Genomic DNA, 26,937 nt, shown 5'->3' with positions numbered 1-26,937 from the left:
AAAAGATTAAGAATTTGTTTACGAGTGTTGAACACTACTTTGTTTTAGAATTGATTCTTGAAATTGTACTTGGTATGTTGCCATGTTTGATGACGATGTTAAGACATCCATAAAAGCCTCGATTGGAGTGGTGATGAAGGATTATATGCATGTAGGGACGGAATGAAATGAAATCTGTTGTTTTTGTTTTGTTTTTATCTTTTCATTTGCAGTTTGTCACCGATTCTGTTCCCAGGAAGAACATCCTATGTTTTGGTGTGTGATGCTAAATCATAAATGATTTAAAGTGGCCATTGTTAGTGTTAAGATGGTTCTCACACTTGTTCACACAAATTCCTTTGTCTGTTCAGTGTCTATAGAATATTTACGATGTTAGTACGTAAGGTATACAGGGAGTCTTTATCTGGGCTCACAGATCTCTGGCTAGTATATCTTCTTATCCAAACAGGAAACAACTTTAGGTCAGGCTTTCTCTCCAATGTGTGTATATGTGTATATATATACTGGCGATCAAAATTAGAGAACAATTTATAAACAATTGAACAATTCTGAAACAATGTCATCTTCACTGCTCAACAGTTGAAGGAGTTTTTGTCCTTTCTATACCATGCTACCAGAACACCTTTTCCACAAATAAACTAAGGCATTTAAAAAAAAAAAACATTATTTTGCAGAAAACACACTGATCAAAATGATAGAACACTTTCAGATACCTCCCAGTTATTTCTGTTAATCTGGCACCTGGTGCTAATTTCCTTGATTATCTGTCAACCCCTATTTAACTGGCAGCCTAACTTCCAGTTTCACTGACTCTCCAAGATGGTGGGCCGTTCTAAAGTGACTGGAAGCCTCCGGCAGCAGGTTGTCCAGATGAAGGCCAAAGGGACGACCCTATCAGCCATAGCAAGACAAGTTGGTCGTTCCAAATCTGTGATTTCAAGAATATTGACTCTTTACAACATCACAAACTCTTTCAAGTCCGCCAAGAAGGCTGGTCGTCCATGGAAGACAAATACAAGAGAGGACAGGATACTGCGGAGGATCTCAATGGGCAATCGTTTCCACACTACAGCTGGAATTGCTCACCAGTTTAGCGCTGAACAGGATAAGGATCTGTCTCGTCATACAGTGTCTCGACGTTTAAGAGCATTTGGACTGAAATCCCACTCTGCAGTGACCAAACCTCTCATTAGCAGAAAGAATCAAAAGGCTAGACTAAGCATGTTGTGTGGACAGAGGAGAACTGGTCCAAAGTTCACTTCAGTGATAAAAGCAAGTTAAATTTATTCGGGTTCAATGGGAAACATTATGTTCGGCGACAAACTGGAGAAAGAATGAACCCAAAGTGTGTAAAGAAGTCAGTGAAAAATGGAGGAGGAAGTGTCATGGTTTGGGGCATGTTTTCTGCAGCAGGAGTTGGGCTTCTTATACAGCTACATGGCAGAGTGAATGCAAATGTTTATCAGAACCTTCTTTAACAACATATGCTTCCTTCCCTGCGTTTATCACCCAATCAGCCTGCAGTGTTCATGCAGGACAACTCTCCATGTTATCCTTGGAGACAAAGTTATGGCCAAGAAACCCACTACAGTCACCGAACTGTGGAGGAGACTGGAAGAAGAGTGGACCAAAATCACACCAAAGCAGTTTGAGAGACTATTGCTGTCCTCTGGCTGCAGATGTGCTGAAGTCATTCAGAGTAGAGGCCTGTATACTTCCTACTAATTGCTGACTGTTGTAACCTTCAGAATATTTTGTTGTAATCTTTTTCCATGCTACAGTCATTGTTGTTCTCTAATTTTGATCAGTGTGTTTTCTGCAAAATATATATATTTTTTTAAATGCCTTAGTTATTTTGTGGAAATGGTGTTCTGGTAGCATGGTATAGACAGGACAAAAACTCCTTCAACTGTTGAGCAGTGAAGATGACATTGTTTCAGAATTGTTCAATTGTTTATAAATTGTATATTTTAATTGTATAATTGCCTGTGTGTGTGTGTATATATATATATATATATATATATATATATATATATATATATATATATATATATGTATATATATATGTATATGTGTGTTTCTGTTGCCTGCAATAAATGGAAGAAGAATATAAGCCGTGCTGTGTGATTCTTCCCTGATCAGAAACGGCACCACAAGCATCGCAGTTTGTACGGAAAACCTCTCCAAGAATTAAGTTTCGTTTGGGCATGATAAAAATCTAACAGTACTTTTTTTTTTTTTTAGGATGTATAATCACACTTGATATCACCCAAATGAGGATGGGTTCCCCTTGTGAGTCTGGTTGCTCTCAAGGTTTCTCCTGATACCATCTAAAGGAGTTTTTCCTTGCCACAGTCACCCCTGCTTGCTCATCAGGGTGTAATACACATAATTCACTTATAATTATTTTTTGTTGTTCTATAAGTCTTACATTCGGTTAAGCTGCTTTGATACAATGTCAATTGTGAAAAACGCTATAGAAATAAGAACTTCAAGAATACTGTATATAATAACTTAATTCTTATATTTAAGGTAGTTTATATAATTTTATTCTCTTTACTATGTACATACAATACATGTCTGACGAGTGAAGAAGTCATAAAAAACCGTATGTTTTAAGATACACCACATTTATTAATATTATTAATACAAGTGATGTGGATGGCGTTTATGACGCAAGTGTCCACGACAGCCTTTCTGCTCTGGCGCATACTATTTGCGTCAGTGTCGGCGTTCTCATTTTCATTCGCTTTTCCTACATCCTGTAGTGAACTCAACTGCCGTGCATTATGTAGAGATTAGAGAATGAGTGAACGAGTGGACGAGTGAACTAATTAGCGAATTTAGACACTGCAGTCTCATTGTTGCCCACGCGCGGTGCAAATCGGGAAGGGATGCGAAATCAGATAACCACCGAATATTAGGAGGGTCGTATGCAACAATATTGGTGGGGAACGAGGACAAACTGTCGTAATAATTTACTGCACATGTTGCCTTATTTAGTAATAGTATTTCAGATTTTAAAATTCTAAACGTATTTTTTTTACAATTTTAGAATTGTATCAGTTTCCCAGTGAGGTAGTTCGAAAAGATTTAAAATTCAACGGCAACACCCATATTCCACGAGGACGGTGTTTAGTAAAATGTATCCTGTTAAAATTGGCACACACGACGGAACTTTTCATTGTGATGAAGTTTTGGCATGCTATCTTTTACGTCAGCTGCCGGATTACAAGGTTAACCTTACTCGTTACTTTTTATGCATTCGTTGTTTTCACAGATTAATAAAAAATGTATAGCTTTACTAACTGTAGAACTAGTTAAATGTACTGCTCTTTAACATTGTATTTCTTTTAAAGTGTTTTATTTTGTTTACCACAAGGATGCCGAAATAATTCGGACTCGTGACCCTGTTGAGCTGGCGAAGTGTGATATTGTGGTCGACGTTGGCGGAGTCTACGATCAAAAACAACACCGATACGACCATCATCAAAGGTATTTTCAGACAAGTAAAAAAATATATATATAAAACGATGTCTAATTGTCGTCTACCAATATGCCAAAGAAGCAGCGTTGCGTCATTATTTAATTATTTAATTGATTTAACTGGAGTTTATTGTTTACTAGTGTTGTTTTTTGCCTGCAATCTCATTTGCATTTAGGGGGTTAATCACTCTTATAGTTGTTACAGCCCACGATGTGCTTTGATTTTTGAATTGCTGGAGTGCAATATGTAGTTTGTATTTTTTGTAGAATCACTGTTGACACCCACAGTCTCCTTTCATCTTTCGGTGCAAATATATTGTGAATAATACGTTGCAACTTCTCTCTTTACATTGGATTTATGATATTTAACATATGCACTTATCCAAATTGACTCACAATTAAATAATACATGCAACTGAGGCTTTCGTATGATCAGGAGGAACACGTGATATCTAAATACTGCAGTAGCAATCTTAACAGCTGGTAAAAATGATTTTATATCAGGGTCTTGCAGTTTCATATGTGAAAATCTCACGGTGCGCTCAAACAGTAAACAACATGCATCTTGTCATGATGGTATGATGACTTTAAGCAAAGACCCTCAGGAATCTGCAATAGCAAAAGAATTTTAAACTCAAAATGAAAAGTGACGGTGCAGAGAGATGTGAGCTTTCTGTAAAAATGAATACACTATATTATATTGCAAAATAGGAATCGAGTTTCCTTCAGATTAAGCCACTAATTATGCTTAAGGAAAAAAATGGCCTGGACCTTTCCCCAATGTATGATGATGATGTCCTCCACTGAACTGAACTGTTTCAAATATTGCTGCAGATTTACAGGATATGGAAGGAAAGAGTCAAAATTCATATTATTTATGATTGATGGTGCAACTGATTCTTTTGTGACAGAAAATGAAGCTATGTCGGGTTGCCTTTAAATCATCTTGCCTCAGTCACAGAGTTGTCACATGCTCATGCTGATGGTGGGACTGAATGCATTCAATCCTAAATGTCAAAATTTGGATTTGACGACTAAGCAAAAGCTTTTTGGATTTTGTGCTAATGGTGCAAATGTGGAGAATCCAAAACTGATAGTCACTGCATGTGCTGCAGTAGATGACCACGTTTTTTTATAGTTTCTACAGAAGCCAGACCTCATCCTCCAAAGTTCTGTTGCTGATAAAATATGATTGTTTCATTTTTGTTCAGTTGCAATTTTGATGCATTTCATAAAGTCTGGTAAGGAAAAATTAAAAAACGTACTAGCCATTGGTGACTTAAGCTGCATTTTGTCCGTAAAGGGATTTAAAGTAGAGTAAAACTTGTAAATGATTATTAACTTATAGTGTTAACTAGAGAGTTATTTATAAAAATAATTTATTAGTCAGGATTTGTTTGGCTGATATTTAAAATGTTATCATTAAAAAGGTTAATGAAATCATCCTATGCTTATTGATGGTGTAAATGTTAGAGAGTGCTTTTATTCCCAGTTATTTTTTCCAGGCTGCAACATGACAAAATTGATCATAGTAAATAGGGACTGAATACGTTCCTAATGTACTATACATATGAATGATTTATAATATTTTTTTTTGTTGTTGTTGATAGTTCTTGATTTCTATCTTAGGAACTGTTTGGTATTTGCAGAGAATACCAGGAGCTTTAGAAGCATTTTCAGCAGGATCCTTTATTGCAGAAAAGAACATCACTCAACATCAGAAAATGATTTTTGGTGCTGTAGTCATCAAGTTTAATTGATGGTGTTCTACAGTACACTGTTCTTTCAAATGCAAATCCTTTCAAATCCTTAAACCTTAAAAAGGAAGAGAAAACCACAAGAGCCCTTGGAGCAAAGGCCAAAAGGTCCACATTCCAATCACATTAGGCAGCTCTACATAAAAGGTAGAAAAATATTTATATAAAGGGTGACCTGATTACAATCGCATGTAAGTAAGTTGTATGTGATAGTTAGAACCCTGGTGTTACATCACACAACATAGAGCTACATAAAAGAACACCGAGCTAAGGACTAAAGTAAGTTGTCCTAGCCACATAATGTGCTTCGTGTGCAACTGAGTGCAAACAGTGCAAGACAAAAGACAGTGCACCAGACAATACAAGACTGTGTGGGACAGATACATAACTTATTATTACCTTTTAATTTTATAAAGTAAAATGTGCAAACAAGAACAATAGACAAAGTGTACTTGCAAACATAAACACAACATTGTGCAAAACAGAAAAAACAAATCAAGAGGTGTGCAAAACAGAATGTTTACAGTATAATTGAATTTTAACAATGAGTGGTGCTAAAGACATGAATGTGTATTAACGCTGCACAATTAATTTTATCGCAATCGTGCAGATTTTTCGTGCCGGTAACAAAACAAAAGAAGACCAGATAGTTTTAGTTTAGGCAGTGCTCGTGCGACGTGACTCTTTGGCGTGCGTCGTGGAGACCAGGTGAAAATGGATGCTGAGCAGACACTAAACTGGTAGCAAAAAAACCCGCTACCAGTGTGATCTTAAAATCTCGCCATATAACAAACACTGAGCAGAGAGCGGTACTGTGCAAGATTTGCTAAATTCAAGTTGCTACATCACGTGGCAATATGAAAAATCTCTAACAAATCTCACCGGTTCCAGGTTGGAAGAAAGAGACGACATGTGGTGGTTTAACAGACAGAGATTTCTTTTATTTTTTATTCACTTTTGCCCTGCCGCTTTCCTTTTCTTGTACTAATGCTAGGACACACACACGTTACCTGTGCACACTTGCGGATTGGCACGCCTTCACCTGGCAACCTCCGCTTTCCCACACATCCCAATACACGCTGTCATATCTCTCTCTCTCTCTCTCTCTCTCTCTCTCTCTCTCTCTCTCTCTCTCTCCAGTGTCTATAACATCCTACATAAGCAGGGCTGTTTCGAGCCTTTTGATAGCCCACTTGGGCAAGATTCCTATTCTCACTCCTCAGGGCTCTGAGCATTGAGTCCACAATGCTGTCATTTGTGAATGCACCGTATAAATGTTTGTGATCGACGGGAAAGAGACTCTAATGATCTTTTCAGCTGTCCTCTGTAGGGTATTGCAATCTCAGATGGTGCAATTCCAGTAGACTTATAGATCCAGTATCGCTTCTTTAATTTGTTTGTTACTAATGGATCTGTATTATGAGTTTATTATTTAAATTCATTAATGTTTTTTTAGGGATGCACCGAAATGAAAATTCTTGGCCGAAACCGAAAACCGAAAAAGAGGAAAGCAAGGCCGAAAACCGAAACACCGAAAGAAATTATGCCAATTATTATTGCCATTGCATTTATGGCTATGACTGTGTACTAACATTACTTAAATCACGGCATTTCAATTGCATAAATTAATATTAAAGTTTCAAAGAATAAATCAATTACAAATTATGAATATATTTATTTATAGCACATTGCAACAATGCACAGGATAAAATAAATTACAATTCAAACTTAAATGTTTAACTTAAATGCACTCATGTGTACATTAAATAATAATGTACAGGCCCTCTGGCCTGCTGAAAGGTTGTAAAATTTAATATATTCTTTCACAAAAACAAAGTGCACAGCCTACAAATATCCCAGTTTAACAAAACACTATATCCATGAGCCCATTAGAAATGCTCCTTTACCTAAACCCCACTGACAAAATCCTTGACTAAAAAATGTGTTTTAAGCCTAAACGTGTACACCAAGATTGTGTCTGAGTCCCTGTGGGAGTCCCTATTGTGTCATGTGTCAACAAATATGTATCATCAAATAGCCTGCACCTTTTTATCGAAGTAGGCATTTTGGATCATAATTAGGGCTGCAGCTGTCTAATTTTTTAGTAATCAATATTCTACCCGATTATTCCTTGGATAAATTGAGTAATTGGATAATACGTTTTTCTTTATTAAAAAGCAAAACTAAATATACAAGAGAAATTAAGACAGGTCTCTTAAAATAAGTAAAACAAGTAATTTGTTTCTTTTTAAGAAAAATTTATATTTTGCTGAAAGTACAAGAATATCTGTAAAAACTAAACCGATTGAATTCAATTAATTGCCATATTACATCAGAATACAAATATATAAATAATGAAATCAAAAATAAATAAAATATAACAATCATATTCAAATGTCTTTAAAAGGGTAAATGCACTGTATGTTGTTTTCTTTGTTTCAGTTTTAAATGATCCCAAACCTAGGAAACTTATTTTCCTTGCCCCTCACCTCCCTGTTCCTCCATTTTTTGATTCCGACATTATTTTTCGTAACATTTCTGGTGCATCCACCAGTAACCCTATTTTCAGCCTGTAGTTTGAAGCTGTTGGCGTATGAACGTGGCCAATTTCATCTGTGTTATTTCGTCTCCTCCAGAGCCGATTTCTAGACAGAGTTCTTTCCAGGAATCTGAGGTTTAGTTTAATACCATGCAGTTATTTTGATTGTAGCCTTTTTCATTTTCAATGTGTAAAGCTTTCTGGAACTATAGAGAGAGTGATGCTGCCCGGTTGGCTAAAGAAAGTCGGAGTTGCAAAGAAGAAAAGTCAGAATTAGGCAAACTGTTTTTTATTATACATAAGAGGTAGTATTTTGTAATCAATGTCAGATTTAATTGGGAGTGAGTGTAAACTGAATACGACAAGTAATGTGGTCATATTTTCTGGTTCTGGTAAGGACACTTGCAATAGCTTTGTGGGCTATATAGTATAGCAGTATAGATTTACTGTCCTGAAAATAACTCAGCATACAGCCATTATTGTCACTGTATACAATCTTCTCCAACACACTTTCCCTTTTTCATTACTTTGCCGTGTTGACCCCAGGTACCACCTTCTCCACTTCTTCTCCCTGCAACCGCACCACTCCAATGCCCTCCCTCTAATTCACACATATGTACTCTGTTTTACTACTACTGACTTTCATTCCCCTTCTCTCCAGCGCCATACCTCAAGGCTCTTTTCAACCTGCTCCCTACTCTAACCCCAAATAACAAAATTATCCGCAAACGTCATAGTCTAGGGAGACTCCTGTCTGACCTTGTTCGTCAACCTGTCCATCACCACTGCAAACAGGAAAGGGCTCAGAGCCGATCCTTGATGCAGTCCAACCTCCACCTTGAACCAGTCTGTCGTTCACACTGCTGTCACACTGTCATTATACATGTTCTGCACCACCCTTACATACTTCTGACACACCTGACTTCCTCATACAATACGACGACAACTTTCTCAGCACCCTGTCGTACGCTTTCTCTAAATCCACAAATACACAATGCATCTCCTTCTGACCTTCTCTATATTTCTTCATCAACATTCTCAAAGCAAATAATGCGTCTGTGGTGCTCTTCTTCTTTGTCATGAACCCATACTGCTGCTCACAGATGGTCACCTCTTCTCTCAGCCTGGCTTCCACTACTCTTTCCCATAACTTCATGGTGTGACTGATCAACTTAATTCCCCTGTAGTTTTTGCAGGTCTGCACATCTCCCTTATTCTTAAAGATCGGTTCCAGAACACTCCTTCTCCATTCCTCAGGCACCTTCCAAAATCTTGTTGAACAACCTGGTTAAAAACTCCACTGCCATCTCTCCTAAACATCTCCATTCATCTGAGACTATGTGTCTAATATCTTTGGAAAGAAGACACTTTGAGCTTTACTGTCAATTATTAAAGATGATAATGTTTAAAAAAGAAATTAAGTTATAGATAATAAGTGTCATGAATAAACATTACCTGCATTGAACATTATTTTTTATTTCATATTTAATAGACATTAAATATGATTTTACGTTATGAGTATCAGTCTAATTTACAGTGATTGCAATTTCAATTGCAAAAAAAAGAAGAAAAAATGAATTGCATTCCTTATATAAAATTATAGCTCAAGTTTATTGTCAAGGATTGCTCTTAGAATTAAGACATGCTTGTTTGTGAATTTAAATTTGGTTTTTTTCCCCAGGTCCTTTAAGGAGACCTTCAACAGCTTATGCCCAGAGAAGCCATGGGTAACCAGGCTGAGCTCAGCTGGTTTGGTTTATCTTCACTTTGGTCGTCAAATACTTTCCCATCTTACAGGCTTGGAGCAAGGCAACAGGCAGCTGGAGATCCTTTTTGATAAGGTAATTTCTGTAAAAGCATACAAATTTTGTATAAAATAAACTTATTAGGCTAGATTTTGCTGTCATAGAAAACTATAAAACAATAGATTTGACTACAAAGTACTACTAATGCATTAGTCAGTAAATATGGTAAGGCTAAATTCAGCATTGATAGCATGCTTATTAGCATGCATAGTGAAGTTTTAATACACAGGGTTTCTGCAGTTTCAAAGTAAAAAAAAAAAATTAAAATTAAAAAATCAGTGCCGCAGCACTTAATGTTTTTTTGTTTCCGTGGTGGTGGTGGTGTTTTTTTTGCTTCATACTCCATTATTGGAGTTATTCAATCTCAGATACCAAATACATCAATTATTTTTCAGCTATAGGGAAGTGCAAGTTTAGTGATACTTTGCTTAAAACTTGGTTAAGGTCAGTTGCCAACAAAGCATTTGAAGCCGCCTGCTTAGTATGCAAGAAAGTGATTGGTGAAAGTGATGGGTGTCATAGGCATAACAAGAAGATTGAATACCATGTTTCCATAGATACTAGATAGATCCAAATGGCAATAAATGATAAATAATAAGGGCCCAGAATTGAGCCCTGCAGGACAGCTTCAGTGATGCATAAGATTTCAATTTAAACTGCCCTAACTGTTTATGACAAAAGAGATTAGTAACCCAAGCCTAAGAAGTATCTACAATTCCAATAGACTGCAATTGTATCTAATAGAATTTCATTTTAAAAAGTGGCAAACTCTAAGGTTAAGTCAAGAAGAATTAATTTCGACAAGAGTCCAGAATCAACTGCTACCAAAAGATCATTAGAAATTTTGACAAGTGCAGTCTCAGTACTATAGTGAGTATGAAAACCTGATTTGATTTGGAATTCCTGATTGGAATTGTTTTTATAAATTTTTGAGAAATGTGTGAGAATGGGAGGGAGTGGAGTAGTGCAGTTGCAGGGAGAAGAGGTCGTGAAGGTGGATGAGTTTATGTAACTGGGTCAACTGTGCAAAGTAATAAAAAGTGTGTGATTTAAAGAAGTTAAGAAAGAGTGCAGGCAGGGTGAAGTGGGTGGAGAAGAGTGGCAGAAGTGATTTGTAATAGAAGGGTATCTGCAAGAGTGAAAGGGAAAGTTTATAGGACTGTGGTGAGACCTGCTATGCTGTATGGTTTAGAGACAGTAGCATTGACTAAAAGACAGGCGTTGGAGGTGGAGCTGGAGGTAGCAGAGCTGAAGATGTTGGGATTTTCATTTGGAGTAACGAGGATGGACAGGTTTAGAAACAAGTTTTATTAGAGTGACCACACATGTAGGGTGTAAGGCAAGGGAGGCGTTATTTGAGATGGTTTGGACATGTACAGAGGAGGGATGATGGGGTATATCGGTAGAAGAATGCTGAGGATGGAGCCACCAGGAAGGAGGAAAAGAGGAAGGCCAAGGAGGAGGTTAATGGATGTGGTGAGGGAAGACATGCAGGTAGTTGGTTTCAGAGAGGCAGATCTAGGAGACAGGGGGGTATAGAGACAGTTGATCCGCTGTGGCGACCCCTAATGGGGGAAGCCGAAAGGAGGAGAAGATTTTAAAAATTTTAAGAGAAAAATGGTAGAAAGTTGTTTGGATCACCACCTGACCTCTTGAGCATAGGAGTTATTTATGCAGTTTCAAAGAAATTGGGAACAATGCCAGAAGTAAGAGAAGAAAGGATGATATTTGTGATAAAAGGCAAAAAAACTGACAGACAGTCTTTAAATAACTAATTTGGAAGAGGGTCTAATGAATAGGTGGTTGATTTTAGATTTTAGAATAACTAAAGCTACCGTAATTTCCGGACTATTAAGCGCACCCAAATATATTTGGGTGCGCTTAATAGTCCGGAAATTACGTAGAAATAAAGTACAATATATTTGGGTGCACTTAATAGTCCGGACATTACGGTAGCTTAAGTTACTGAACCCACTGAATTTTACAATTCAGTCTACACTGAAACTAATGAACTTTACACAGGCTTTAACGAAAGACAGTGCCTGTTACACGGCTTGTATCTAAACAGTAGCCTACCAAGAAAGTCATTGTTCACTTCCTTCCTTTTTGTTTTGGCTTCGTTGTGCGTTTGAAAATCACCATCGGTCAAGCTTTTCTCCTGATGCTGTGTAGCTCAGAACACAGGTGAAGTGCGTTTTTTTATGCCCGGTTGTTTTCAGCGTGACGAATGATTTGCCTTTCCTGTAGACAGTCCGAGTGAGAGGCAGGTCAAACATCAGAGGAACATCGTCCATATTTATGATGTGGTGCGGCCCGATTCAGTGAGAGGGCGATTTAATATAGAGTTTCATTGGTTAACCTGAACTCGTTCGGCAATTTCATTGATCTAACGTTCGCTTCGTTGTTTAAGTCGCAGGGTTCAAAGTGGGGGGAAAAAAGTAGCAGTTTATAGTCCGGAAAATACGGTATTTCATCTGCTGTAGGATGTTTTAAATAAAACTGATATAGTTTCTATTTTTGCAGTAAAATAAGTAAAAATAAATAAAAAAAATTTCATATATATATATATATATATATATAATATAATATAATACACACACACACACACCGTAATTTCCGGACTATTAAGCGCACGCAAATATAATATAAAACTAAACTGTATATCTAAACTAAACAGTAGCCTACTAAGAAAGTCGTTGTTTTCATTTCATTGGTCTAATGTTATGGGTCTTTGAAGCTTGTGAAACCGGGAAAACCCCCAGAAAAATCCATCAATTAGCCGCTTCGTTGTTTAAGCCGCGGGGTTTAAAGAGTGCGGGGGAAAAAGTACCGGCTTGTAGTCCAATTACTAAAATAATTTTTGTGTGTGTGTGTATATATATGTGTATATAGGGATATATATTTAGTAGGGATGCACCGAAATGAAAATTCTTGGCCGAAACCCAAAACCGAAAAAAAATAGGAAAGCAAGGCCGAAAACCGAAACACAGAAATAAATTATGCCAATTATAACCATTGCATTTATGGCTATGACTGTGTACTAACCTTACTAAAATCAAGGCATTTTAATTGCATACATTAATGGCACCAGATGGCCAAAAATGTAGCCGGAGCAGTCGTGACGGCAGCCGACCAACTGTCTAAAAATTGTGGAGTCATTTTAGAATAAGGTTTCTCAACATAAACCAGTTGAATATATTTAATCATTTATAGCACCTAAAATAAAACATTTTAAAGAATCTGGAGATTCTTTTCTGGAAATTCTCTTTGCACAAGGGTGAAAATCAATATTGGATGCCTGTGACACTTTTAGGCTGCACTGCATTTAAAAGCAGTCATGATTCTGTAGTTGAAGTCACTTCATAGGCTTGTTAACACCTGCAGAAATCATTGTCTATGAATATGTGATTCACAAATGCAGGTTACATCTCTATCAGACAAAGAAAGCAGCATGTGTAAACATGATCCAGAAATGCTGCAATTCGCTATGTAGCCTAAGCTAATCAAAAATGTACTGAGACAAAGTAGAAAACTGTTCTGTGAAATTTCTTTTTGGCAACCATGGTAAAGAGAAGAGGGACCATCTGGCTTGGTATCAGCATGCAAAGGTAATGAGCTGCTTGCATATTTGGAAAAGCTCCATAAATACTAAACAGTATATAGAGGTTTTAGAGCCACAATTTCTTCAATCCAGAAAACGTCCTTTTCAGGGAAGACTTATATTTGGCATATTTGGACAAGACAAAGGTAACTGCATACTGCATTTATTAAATAGCATGACTTTGTTGTAGAAGAGTCATTGTGCTGAACTAGCCTGCCTGCAGTATAGACCTTTTACCATTTCAAAACATTTGGTGAATTATATAACAAAATAAAACAAAGGACACCCAGGACTGTTGAGCAGCTGCTGACTGTTATATTCTCAGTTAAAATATTTAATGTTTTTTTTTTGTTGTTTGTTTAATTGTAAATAGAATATTGATTTATAAGATTTGCAAATCATCACATTGCTTTTATTTACATTTTGCACATGTCCCAACTATTTTTGGCATTGGAATTTTAGAAAACGGAAATCCACATTAGAAGAATATGAAACCAACATGCTTGTATAAATAATGTGGCCATAAAATGTTATGATGTCCTCCTTTATTATGTAAAGTATATTATATCCCTAATCAGTTGTAGTTTCACGTCCAAAAAGCACTTTAGATGTAAATTACCTAATGTGTAGCTGGCCTGGAAGCTCAGAGGCTTCTCAATGTATTTTTCTGCATCCCTTAAATGATGGATTTTAGCAAAAATAAGAAGGGTAAAAAGTATGACAATTAAGCTTTCTTAGCATTCTAACCAAATCCAGCACACACATACAAACTTATTAGCTACCTTTTTCAGCTGTAAATAATTATAATATCAGTCATCCATTATCTAATTGTTACCTTAATTGCTAGAACAAGCTTTGAGATTTTGTGCATTTCTTTTGTTTAGCTTGGGTAACAGAGACGGTCTCTGTGTCCTATGAGTGAGCTATACTACAGGAAAAGAGAAACTCTTATTTTTAGAGTGGAATGTATAACAGTTTAAATTAGACTTGCACATGAAAGTATCCAAGTGTCTCCCATTTGCTTCACTGGGTAATGCCAGATTTTTGGGCTCACTGTCTTTAAATAAGGCATCCAGAACCTTCTCTATTGAGCATTTGTTCCTTTTACTGGTCCTGTCTAGTATCTGGAAGAGCACCACTAATAATGCAATATTCTCCAACAGAATGCATGGAACACCTACCAATTTAAATAATTTCTAATAACGAAAGAATGCCTAAATATCTTGCATGCATTAATCTGAAAAACAGCCTAGTTGAAATATTGTGTGTTACAGTTATGGCCATGTCTAGTATTTTGGAATTTCAGGCTATTTCTAATAGCCTTTTTTGGTATAGTTCCATACTATGGCAATTGTATGCGTATCCTTCTAACCTGCTGATTATTCATTTCTTTTAGATGTATGAAAACTTTGTTGAGGAAGTGGATGCTGTAGATAATGGGATTTCTCAGCATGATGGAGAGGCACGATATACTGTTAGCACAACTCTCAGTGCTCGTGTCAGTCATCTTAACCCATGGTGGAACAGTGACTTCCAGGACACAGAGGTTAGCAAAGGAAATTTTTTATCCCTTTCATACTTTGTACATTGTCCAAGTTCAACTCTTTTGTCATATACAAGAAAAACCTGTTTACAAAATGCATGATTAAACTAATATGTTTTCAATATAGAATTGAACAGTTAGACTGTCGATCTTCTAAGATTAAGCCCTGCCACCTGCTGGGTTGCTTTTTTCTGAAAAAAAAAAAGCATTTGACTATGCAAGGTGTAAATTGTGTAAATAAACATTTGTATTGTTTTATGATATCAGATGGCAGATTGATAACTATGATTTAAAAATAGATACTTTTAGTTGTGAAGAGATACGCCTCTAGAATATAATTAATTTTTTATAATAATAAAATGATATATGCATACATTAAATATACAAACAGTAAAAACAAGTTAATTGTTGTATTAGACAAATGCTATAATAAGAGAATGTAATAGAGAAACGCAGCAAGCAAACAGGTTTGATTGAAAAAAAAAATACAAATTAAAAAAAAAAAAAAAATATATATATATATATATATATATATATATATATATATATATATATATATATATATATATATATATATAATATGCATGCACATTGGTGTAAAAATGCATAAGCTTTCACTGTAAACCACAACAGTGTCTAAAATTTTAATTTTTTAAATGTAATTGGTTGACCTGTACTGTCCAATAGGGCTGTAGCTATCAATTATTTTAATAATCGAGTATTCTACAGATTATTCCAACAATTAGTCGAGTAATTTGGATAAGACATTATTTTTCTTTATTAAAGAGCAATGCTAAATATACAAGAGAACATAAGACATAAATCTTAATAAAGAAATACCTTGTTTCCTTTTTAGAAAAAAATATATTTAATTCCTAAAATTGCATACAAGAATATATGTCAAAACTAAACCCATTTCATGCATTTAATTGCCATATTACATCAAAATGCAAATATATAAAAAAAAATCATACATACAATTATATAAATACATTTTAGATTACACACAGATTTTGTTTTTGTTTGAAATTATTACAATTTTTTGAAACTTAGTCATTGACTTTGGCCTAAATCCTATAGAAGCTTGTTTACGCCTTGTTAAAAAAAAATTGCCTAATTTCTACTTTTTCCCTCGCAATTCTAAAGATTTTTTTGGCAATTCTGACTTTATTCTTGCAATTCTTTTTGCATTCGTTCAGAATTAATTGCATAATCAATTAACTGTTCAGAGATTTCCCCACTATGGGATGAATAAAGGTATATCTTATCTTAGTTGTTGCAGCCCTAGCTTATATGAAATTTCTTTTTTTAATTGGACATTTGGTCTTCAAGTCATTTGGCACTTGTTTTTGTCAGAGAAAATGAATGGGGATAAACACAGGTGTGACTGCTTAGAATTCGAACACCCTATAGGCCAACATGTCATATTCACTTGTAGATAGTACAGAGTAGCTCAGGTTCCACAGTTTGGTCAGGTAAAGGGCAACATGGGAGTTGTCAATACCCCTTTCTAAGGGTTTAGCTACATCAGGTAAAGAAGAGTGGCAGATGCATTTATGCACCCATCATCCCTAGTGCCTACTGTACAAGCCTTAGGTGGTACTGTGTTATGATCTGGGGTTGCTTCATTTTCTGAGGTCTAGGTTCAGCAAAATAAGGTGCCCAAATAATAAGGCCAGCTGAATGACCAGGCTTTTCTTGCCTGCTGGCAGTGGCATATTCCAAGATGGAATTCATCAGACTTAAATTGTGAAAGTTTAGTCTGGTGAACATGAGACAACACAACCACAAGTTATTCCCAAATTATTCAGTACTAGTCAGTTTACTATTATTATCTCTGTTTGCATATTTATGATTATTTTATTAGACTATTTTGTTAAATTTGCTATAGTAAATGTAACAAATCAGTCTAACAAAATAATCATAACTTAATTATGAGGTACCATCATTTCTTTTGCTTCATTTCCACTCCAAGTGTTACTTAAAACAAATGTTACTCAAAATCATTTTATTGTGTTATATAGGAGGGTTTTAAGAAAGCCATCTCCCTGGTGGGAGAAGAATTCTTAGGCCGGTTGCACTACTATCAAAATGCATGGCTCCCAGCAAGAGTGGTAGTGGAGGCTGCTATTCAAACAAGGCATCAGGTAACAAAGATTAATAATAAACAAACAAATAATGTTTAGTAAACAAATGTATTTTTGTAGGTCATGTTTATTCCTAAGAATACTTATACTTAGGTGGATGCCAGTGGTGAGATACTTTTGTTGGCTCAAGGGGGGTGCCCTTGGAAAGACCATCTCTTCTCCCTGGAAAAAGAACTGAAACTTGATTTAACAATCAAGTTTGTGCTCTATCCAGATCAAAATGGGCAGTGGAGAGTCCAGTGTGTGCCAGCTGGACTCAACACATTCCACAACAGGTGAATCTCAATTAATTTAAATTGTTGGATTTTGGTATTGTTAGATTCATGTTGGATGGTTTCAATCTCAAAGTGCTTTACATACAAAAGTAATTGAACATCAAGTTTGGGTTTTTGCATTGTAGGGAGGATTGAGAGTCATGAACAGTATCTACACAATGAACAGCAGATATGCAAATGCAGTTATTCAGTGAGAGAACAGATTATTAGATGAACAGTGAGGAAAATAAGTATTTGAACACCCTGCTATTTTGCAAGTTCTCACACTTAGAAATCATGGAGGGGTCTGAAATTGTCATCGTAGGTACATGTCCACTGTGAGAGACATAATCTAAAAAAAAAATCCAGAAATCACAATATATGATTTTTGAACTATTTATTTGTATGATACAGCTGCAAATAAGTATTTGAACACCTGTCTATCAGCTAGAATTCTAAACCTCAAAGACCTGCTAGTCTGCCTTTAAAATGTCCACCTCCACTACATTTATTATTCTAAATTATATGCACCTGTTTGAGGTCGTTAGCTGCATAAAGTCACCTGTCCACCACATACAATCGGTAAGAATCCAACTACTAACATCCAAAGACACTAGAGACAAAACTGTACACCTCCACAAGGCTGGAAAGGGCTACGGGGGAAATTGCCAAGCAGCTTGGTGAAAAAAGGTCCACTGTTGGAGCAATCATTAGAAAATGGAAGAAGCTAAACATGACTGTCAATCTCCCTCGGACTTGGGGCTCCATGCAAGATCTCACCTCGTGGGGTCTCAATGATCCTAAGGAAGGTGAGAAATCAGCCCAGAACTACACAGGAGGAGCTGGTCAATGACCTGAAAAGGACATTGCACCTACGAAGACAATTTCAGACCCCTCCAAGATTTCTTAGTGGGAGAACTTGCAAAATAGCACGGTGTTCAAATACTTATTTTCCTCACTGTAATTAGCAGCTGGAAAGGGTATTGTAGATCTATCTCAGCACTGGTATTAAGAACTTGTTTTCTAGAATTTATTAAGAATAACATTCTCCTGCATGGTTTAACCGCACACATGTGAAGGGCAATTTTTGTCTGTAGAATTTGGTTTGGTCTGTATTTTGTGTTTTAACTGTGAAATTATAAAAAAGAAAAACTAAATTAATAGGGTTTTAAGCACACAAGTTTATAGTGTGAAAAATTTTTTTTATGTTAAATGTTATTTACATTTACATTTTCTATGATATAACTGTAATTAAGGGACATTCATTGTCACTGAGATGGGTTCCCCTTTAAGTCCAAAACCTGTTAACAAGTGCACTAATTGGATAGACTTGTGTTGCTCAATAAATGTTTAATTTAAGATATTTTCTATATCACGTGTTATTTATTAGTTAACTATTCAATGCTTTGAGATGAAGGAGAAAAGAAAATCTGGCAAACATATCAACCCAAAAAAAATCGACATAATACTAAAACTACTGTAAAAACAAAAGGTGGATTAAGATTTGCATTTTGTTTTTATGTGCATTTTTTGGAATAGGCAAAATTCCATAAATTGTCAATGTCTGAAAAAAGTATGTATACATTGCATCAATTAGTTTTTTGATTCTTATTGATATCTTATAAGTAAATCGCTTTTATGGTTTCCAAACACACAAAGAGAACATTACTTTTTTTTTTATTCAGTCACAGAGTGTAGTAATCAAAATCTTAGAATACCAAATATGATCACATCCTGAAGTGCATATTATTTCCAACCTAACAAATACTTCTTGATCCAACTGAATATAAACTTAAGGCCTAGCATGCAGTCAATGTTCAGTGTTCTTGTAGCATATAAAGATATTCTAGACTACGGTGTGTTTTCACTATTGTGTAACAGTTTAAATACGGCTTCCATGGGTTTGTGATGCTGTCTACATATGAAGTAAATGTTTTTATCATTTAAAATGTTTACTATAATGAACTATAACACATTGTCCTATTATCCATTAATTAAAAAAAAATTCAATTTACAGGCTGTCGCTGCTGGAGGATTGGCATGGGATTAGGGACAGTGCCTTATCCCAAATCAGTGGAATCCCTGATTGTGTCTTTGTTCATTCTAGCGGTTTCATTGGGGGAAACAAAACCAAGGAAGGTGTTCTTGACATGGCTAGAAGAACATTGGAGGCATCTTACAGATGCAATGCAAATATTTGCTAAGGCACCCTTGCTTTATTGGTTAGTCTAGACTTCTCTATGCTTAACCAACGTTTCACTTATAATAATTAAATGTAGTTTGTGTGCATGTTCATTATTGGTATGTTTGTACAAATATATTTTATAAACAGTATTTGTTTTTGTGACATTATTGAAAGCTTTGTAGATGACAGTGTGATGGCTTGAATTACAACCTTTTACGGACACAAGTCGCCATTGGCTAGTAATTCTTTTATTTAATTTGCCAGACTGCATGAACAATGCAACTGAACAAAAATATTAAACAAAACGTACGTTATCAGCAACAGCAATTGGTAGGATGATGTCTACGAAGGGAAGGAACCATATGTTGTTGAAGAAGGTTCTGATAAACATTTGCATTCACTCTGCCATGTAGCTGTATAAGAAGCCCAACTCCTGCTGCAGAAAACATGCCCCAAACCATGATACTTCCTCCTCCACTTTTCACTGACTTCTTTACACACTTTGGGTTCAGTCTTTCTCCAGTTTGTCTCTGACTATAATGTTTCCCATCGGACCCAAATAAATTAAACTTGCTTTCATCACTGAAGTGAACTTTGGACCTGTTCTCCTCTGTCCACACAACATGCTTAGTCTAGCCTTTTGATTCTTTCTACTAATGAGAGGTTTGGTCAATGCAGAGTGGGCTTTCAGTCCAAATGCTCTTAAACGTTGAGACACTGTATGACGAGACAGATCCTTACCCTGTTCAGCGCTGAACTGGTGAGCAATTACAACTGCAGTGTGGAAACGATTGCCCATTGAGATCCTCCGCAGTATCCTGTCCTCTCTTGTATGTATACCAGCCTTCTTGAATGAGTTTGTGGTGATGTAACGATTCAATATTCTTGAAATCACAGATTTGGAATGACCAACTTGTCTTGCTAATCTAATTCTCAAATTTTGATCAGTGTGTGTTCTGCAAAATAATGTTTTTTTTTTTTTTTTTTTTTAAATGCCTTAATTAATTTGTGGAAAAGGTGTTCTGGTAGCATGATGTAGACAGGACAAAAACTCCCTCAGCAGTGAAGATGACATTATTTCAGAATTGTTAAATTGTTTATAAATTGTTCTCTAATTTTGATCACCAGTGTATATAGATATATACCCCATGTCCCTAATCTGCACATGTCCAAACCATCTCAATCTTGCCTCCCTCCCCTTGTCTCCAAAACGTCCTACATGCGCTGTCCCTCTAAGAACTACTTTCTAATCCTGTCCATACTCGTCATTCCCAACAAAAACCTTAACATCTTCATCTCTGCTACCTCCAGCTCTGCCTTCTGTCTTTTACTCAGTGCCACTGTCTCTAAACCATACAACATTGCAGGGCTCACCACAGTCCTATAAACTTTTCCTTTCTCTCTCGCAGATACCCATCTCTCACAAATCACTCCTGCCACTCTTCTCCACCCACTCCACTCTGCCTGCATTCTTTTTTTTCCACTTCTCTAACACACTCTCCATTACTTTGCACTGTTGACCCCAGGTACCTGAACTCCTCCACCTTCTCCACCTCTTCTCCCTGCAACTGCACCACTCCACTGCCCTCCCTCTTATTCACACACATGTACTCTGTCTTACTCCTACTGACTTTCATTTCCCTTTCTCTCCAGTGCGTACCTCCACCTCTCCAGGCTCTTCTTAACCTGCGCCTTACTCTCACCACAAATCACAATATCATCTGCAAACATCATAGTCCACGGATACTGTTGTCTGACCTCGTCTGTCAACCAGTGCAAACAGGAAAGAGCTCAGTGCCAATCCTTGATGCAGTCCAATCTTCACCTTGAACCAGTCTGTTGTTCCTACTGCACACTTCACCGCTGTCCTGCACCACATACATGTCCTGCACCACACCCACATACTTCTCTGACACACCAGACTTCCTCATACAGTACCACAACTCCTCTCTCAGCACCGTGTCGTACACTTTCTCTAAATCCACAAACACACAATGCAACTCCTTTTAACCTTCGCTATACTTCTCCATTAACATTCTCAAAGAAAATAAGGCGTCTGTGGTGCTCTTCCTCGGCATTAAACCATACTGTTGCTCACAGATTGTCACCTCTTCTCTCAGCCTGGCTTCCACTGCTCCTTCCCATAACTTCATGGTGTGACTGACCAACTTAATTCCCCTGTAGTTACTGCAGGTCTGCACATCTCCCTTATTCTTAAAAACCCAGTACCAGCTCACTCCTCCTTCTCCATTCCTCAGGGATCCTCTCACCCTCCAAAATCTTGAAAACAATCTGGTCAAAAACACCACTGCCATCTCCCCTAAACATCTCCATGCTTCTACTGGTATGTCATCTGGTCCTACCGACTTTTTACTCTTCATCCTCTTAATAGCTGCTCTCACTTCCTCCTTACTAATCCTATCCACTTCCTGCTTCACCATCTCCACACCATCCAACCTTCTCTCTCTCTCTCATTTTCCTTATTCATCAGCTGCTCAAAATACTCCCTAAATCTTCTCAACACACTCTCCTCACTAGTCAACACATTTCCATCTCCCTCCTTTATTGCTCTAACTTGCAGCACATCCTTCCCAGCTCGGTTTCTCTGCCTGGCTTAGTGTCCAACTTCTCATCCAGCTTCTTATATGCCTTTTCCTTGGCTTTCACCACATACCTCTTTACCTGCTGCCACATCTCCTTATACTCCTGCCTACTTTTCTCTTCACTCTGTCGATCCCAATTCTGTTTTGCCAACCTTTTTCTCTTTATGCTGTCCTGCATTCCACCATAACGCCTCTGTCTTCCTTTCTATTTCCAGATGTCACACCAAGTACCTTTCTAGCTGTCTCCCTTATCACTTCAGCAGTAGTTGTCCAATCATCCAGCACCTCTTCACCATCACCGAGCCCCTGTCTGACCTCTTCCCTGAATCTCACACTACAGTCTTTCTCCTTCAGTTTCCACCATCTAATTCTTATTTCAGTCCTCACTCTTCTTCCCCTTCAAAAATATCCTACAAACCACAATCCAACGTTATGAACCCCGTGGCTTAAACAACGAAGCGGCTAATTTATGGATTTTTTTCTGGGTTTTTCCCGGTTTCACAAACTTCAAGCCAAAAAACTGAGCGACATAACATTTAGACCAATGAAATTTCCGAACGGAAATAAAAAAAACGCACCTCACCTGTGTTCTGAGCTGCACGGTTTTGGGAGAAAACTTCCACCGTTGGTGGCGCACGACGATGACAAAAGATAAACTTCCCAGAGAAATACAGTGGTACCTTGACCTACGAGTTTAATTCGTTCCGTGGACGAGCTCGTATCTCATTTTGCTTGCACATCAAATCAGTTTTCCATATTGAAAATACTTAAAATGGCATTAATCCGTTCCAACTCTCAAAATGACACCCCATTTTTATGTTTCATGTTATTAAATTGGAAAATACATTTATAAATAACAAAACAGTGAACAATGACTTACTTGGTCGGCTACTGTTTAGATACAAGCCGTTGTAGCATGTTGAGTCAGGGTGAAGGGAGAGCTTGGTAACTCCAGTTGCAACAGAAATCATATAAGCACAGACGGGTTTCCAAAACTCGTGCTTTTTTTTATTTTTCTTAGCAACAGTATTATGGGTTAGTTTAAGAAACTTAGAAATGAGCATCAGAAAATAAAAAGGACATAATCCTCGGTCTCCACACATGCAGTAATAGTGGAAGAATGCAGTGCCAGGCTATTCCCAAAATACTGCTATGCTCCTAATAGAAGCTCAACATATTGCATTTAGTGTCTTTCGTTAAAGCCTGTGTAAAGTTCATTAGTTTCAGTGGGCTTATAGGCAGGTGCGGCTTATTTATGTTAAAAATAAAAATATTTGTTAAATTCAGCTTTATAGTCTGGAAATTACGGTATTTACCACTGCCATTTCCATCCTTTTAGCTAAATCTACTACCATCTGCCCTTCCACATTCCTTTCCTTAAGGCTATACCTACCTATCACCTCCTCATCACCTCTGTTCTCTTTACCTACATGCCCATTGAAATCTTCCCCAATCAGTGGGGTGGACCAACCCGCAGCGTCACATAGGTCTTGGAGGGAACTCCAGAGAACCGAGACATTGAGGCAGCCACACTTCGGGTGGAGTGAGCTCTGGCCTCGAAAGGAGCGGGGAGACCAGAGGACTCAAAAGACGCGATCGCATCAACAATCCACCTGCTTAGGGCCTGCTTATTAGCAAGGAGGCCTCTCCTGGGAGGGCTGTAGCAGACAAGCAGCTGCTCTGTCCTTCTCCAAGGACCCGTCCTGTGTACGTAGGTGTCCGGTGCGCGCACCGTACAAAGCCGGTTCAGTTTCTCCTGGTCTGGGGCCTGGAATGGAGGAGGATAGAGAATGACTGTAATCTTATGGGTCGTGGGACGACCGAGGGCACCTTGGGGATGTAACAACCTGTACGGAGGTACAGGAAGGCACCTGCCATACTTGGGGTAAACTCCAGGAAGGGGGGGCACAGACAGGGCCTGCAGGTCCCCTACTCTTTCGATAGAGCAGATGGCCAACAAGATTGTCTTGATTGAAAGGTGCCTCCAAGATGCCTCGGATAAAGGCTCGAAGTGGGGTTCAGAAAGAGCCCCCAAAATGACGGCCAGGTCCCACCCAGGCACCCTAGGTTGCACAGGGGCCTCAGCCTAAGGGTACCGCGGAGAAAAACGCGTTACCATCAGGTCTCGCCCAGAGATGGCCCGGCCACGGGGGCATGAAATGGCAGACGCATAGATTTTTTGGGTGGACGGAGCCAACCCTTGGCGAACCGTCCCTGGAGGAATTCCAGCACTGAACCAACCGGGCAGTATAAAGTACATTGAAAATCAAATATTCAAGACATGGTTTCAAAGTTACATAAATTGTACCAGATGTTAAAGGTGATGAATTTGTAAGAGAAATAAAGATGGTCTGTAGAATAACATATTCTATACCGTTTTGGTTGAGCAGATCTCTGTATTAGTGGAGTAGCGGAACATCGAACAGGAGCAAATCCAAGCTGTTAACAAAGGCCATGCACACTTCCCATTTATACATCCCAACTATCCTTTTTCGATATAGGCACTTTTGCTAAAGGCTGATCATGAACATCACAAAGAAATACGCGAGGCATGGCTAGACAGTATACCCACACAAACCAAAAGACAAAGTGGACAAAGAGCCTGAAGCTGCTTAAAGCGGAACAGAAGCCGGGTTAGAATAAACAGGAGCGCGTTTCACTTCTCATCATCTTTCTCTTTGTGGAAAAAAAACGAAAACAAAGCGGCAACGAAGTAATATATCACAAACCTGCACATTATATTATATATACATCAGACAAACCAGGACCAAACCAGCACAGACAAATCCCACAAGAGCAGATACTGTAAATCCTCTTCATCTCTCTACACACAGCTGTCAAAGTAGCGCTGGATTTCTTAACAAAATTTCTTAAAATATTAACAAAAGTGAGTACACTGCTATACAAGCTGCAATTGACTACTCTAAAATATATCTAATTTATATATATATATATATATATATATATATATATATATATATATATATATATATATATATATATATATATATATATATATATATATATATACATATATATATATATATATATATATATATATATATATATACATATATATATGTATATATATATGTATATATATATATATATATATATATATATATATATATATATATATATATATATATATATATATATATATATATGTATATATATATATATATATATATATATATATATATATATATATATATATATATATATATATATACACACACACACACATATATATATATATATATATATATATATATATGTGTGTGTGTATATATATATATATATATATATATATATATATATATATATATATATATATATATATGTGTGTGTGTGTGTGTGTGTATATATATATATATATATATATATATATATATATATATATATGTGTGTATATATATATATATATATATATATATATATATATATATATATATATATATATGTATATATATATATATATATATATATATATATATATATATATATATATATAACGCGGTCCTACTAGTGTGTAGCACTCTTCTAACCAACCCTAGGTCACTGCATAAAACACTTGTGGAACCACGCTAACCACTGGGGATTCTTATGGACCAGAATCAGCAGATTAGGGTCGTCTCACCGGAGCAAAGGTGAGCAATAACAGTATAATCAAATAATAGTCTCTAATCAATTAATCACACAGAATAAAGTAAAATAAAGAAGAGTCATTCAGTAGGGCAAAGACTGTAGTATGTTTTCATTGGTAATTTTTACTCCTCAAAAGTTTTAAATTGGTACTAAAATAATAGTGAATTGAATAATAAAACTCAAAATAACAAAAAGTGTATGAAAATTCAAAAACCCAAATCAAAGTTCAGATTCTGAATGCAAATAAACAAAACAGTAAAATAATAAATTTTACACACTTAATTTCAGAATTAATTTTTCCAGGTTTTTTTTTTTTGTTTTGCATTCAAATCAGCCTTTTTGTCCAGTTGAGTTTAAGTTCGATGTCTCAATTTCAAGGCCAAAAATATAAAACAATGTTCATCAAAGAGTGGAAGAAAAAGTTTAAATCCAGTAGAGAGAAAAAAAAAACTAAATGTTTAATCCACTGAAGGTCCAGGCAGAAAAAACTTTAGTTTGATCCTACCAGTTTGGCAGACTTCACGTTCTTTTCTTTGTTTCCAGGTATGAATGATGGAATGGCTCGCCAGTCCCGACCGGAATACGAATATTCAGCAAGGACAGGATTCAGGAACAATTCTCACAAAAAAATAAAAACCCAGCCTTGTAACAACAAAGCCAAAATGAAACATTAATGTCATTGTCCAAATAAATAATTTCACTTTAAACCAAACTCTCCGTCTCAATCATTTGCACATACATGCTAATTCACCTAGCGTTCTCGGTCACGCATGCAAATGCTTCTGACCACTTACTGAGTCTGTCACCTATAACCAACAGGTTTCTCAAATTTCCTACTACTGGCCATGTGTGAAATCGATCTGTAGGTGTTGGAAAGGTTGCTCAGGAAAAGTAAGTGCATCATGTTGTACAGGTCATTGTATGTTAGTTTTGGCACAATTCAAACATGAATCTAACACTAGCTTAGTTGTTTCAGCTACATCAGCAATACAGTATGATGAGTTTGAGTTTCTGTGTAACTTTAGCTATGCTAATGTGTGACATCCCATGGTAATGCTTAACCAACACTATTTAAGCTAGTTTAGGCAGAGTTTTTTTTTTTCCCATTTACATCTCTAACGGTACCAGCAGAATATGATTTGCATTGTTTAGAAGCCCAATACTTTCACCTGTGGCATGTCCTTTAACCTTAACTATGGCCACTTTGGCAAAGAGTTCACAACGGCATTTAAGAGGTCGCCTATGAGATTAAAATGTGCTATGGGCGTTCTATCAGCTGTTTTAAAGTGTCTTTGCTTCCATGTTTTGGCAAAATCATGCACAACATCATAAGCGTACTTACAATCAGTGTATATAGTCACTACTTTAC

General features: G+C 36.7%; 1 protein-coding gene across 6 annotated transcripts; it reads left to right on the top strand.

The window, feature by feature from the left end:
* Positions 1-2,849: 2,849 nt before the first annotated feature.
* Positions 2,850-26,275, top strand: myg1 (myg1 exonuclease). 6 transcript variants are annotated; one of them, XR_006928717.1, is made up of 9 exons: positions 2,855-3,236; positions 3,383-3,495; positions 9,464-9,623; positions 14,585-14,734; positions 16,756-16,878; positions 16,972-17,153; positions 19,150-19,354; positions 25,478-25,570; positions 26,112-26,275. XR_006928717.1 is itself a non-coding variant. In XM_046875413.1 (8 exons), exons 1-7 carry the CDS (start codon positions 3,144-3,146, stop codon positions 19,334-19,336), a joined length of 1,008 nt encoding a protein of 335 aa, XP_046731369.1. In that variant the 5' UTR covers positions 2,855-3,143; the 3' UTR covers positions 19,337-19,354; positions 25,478-26,203. The 6 variants fall into 6 exon arrangements, 5 of the variants coding, with proteins under 5 accessions (XP_046731370.1, XP_046731371.1, XP_046731369.1 ...); XM_046875413.1 differs by having other exon boundaries at positions 25,478-26,203; XM_046875412.1 differs by lacking the exon at positions 25,478-25,570 and having other exon boundaries at positions 2,856-3,236.
* The last annotated feature ends 662 nt before the right edge of the window (positions 26,276-26,937 follow it).

The sequence above is a fragment of the Silurus meridionalis genome, chromosome 19 (assembly GCF_014805685.1).
Source record: "Silurus meridionalis isolate SWU-2019-XX chromosome 19, ASM1480568v1, whole genome shotgun sequence".
Lineage (NCBI taxonomy): Eukaryota > Metazoa > Chordata > Actinopteri > Siluriformes > Siluridae > Silurus > Silurus meridionalis.
The sequence above is the reverse complement of the archived record's forward strand: the minus strand, read 5'-3'. Positions and strand labels throughout refer to the sequence as shown.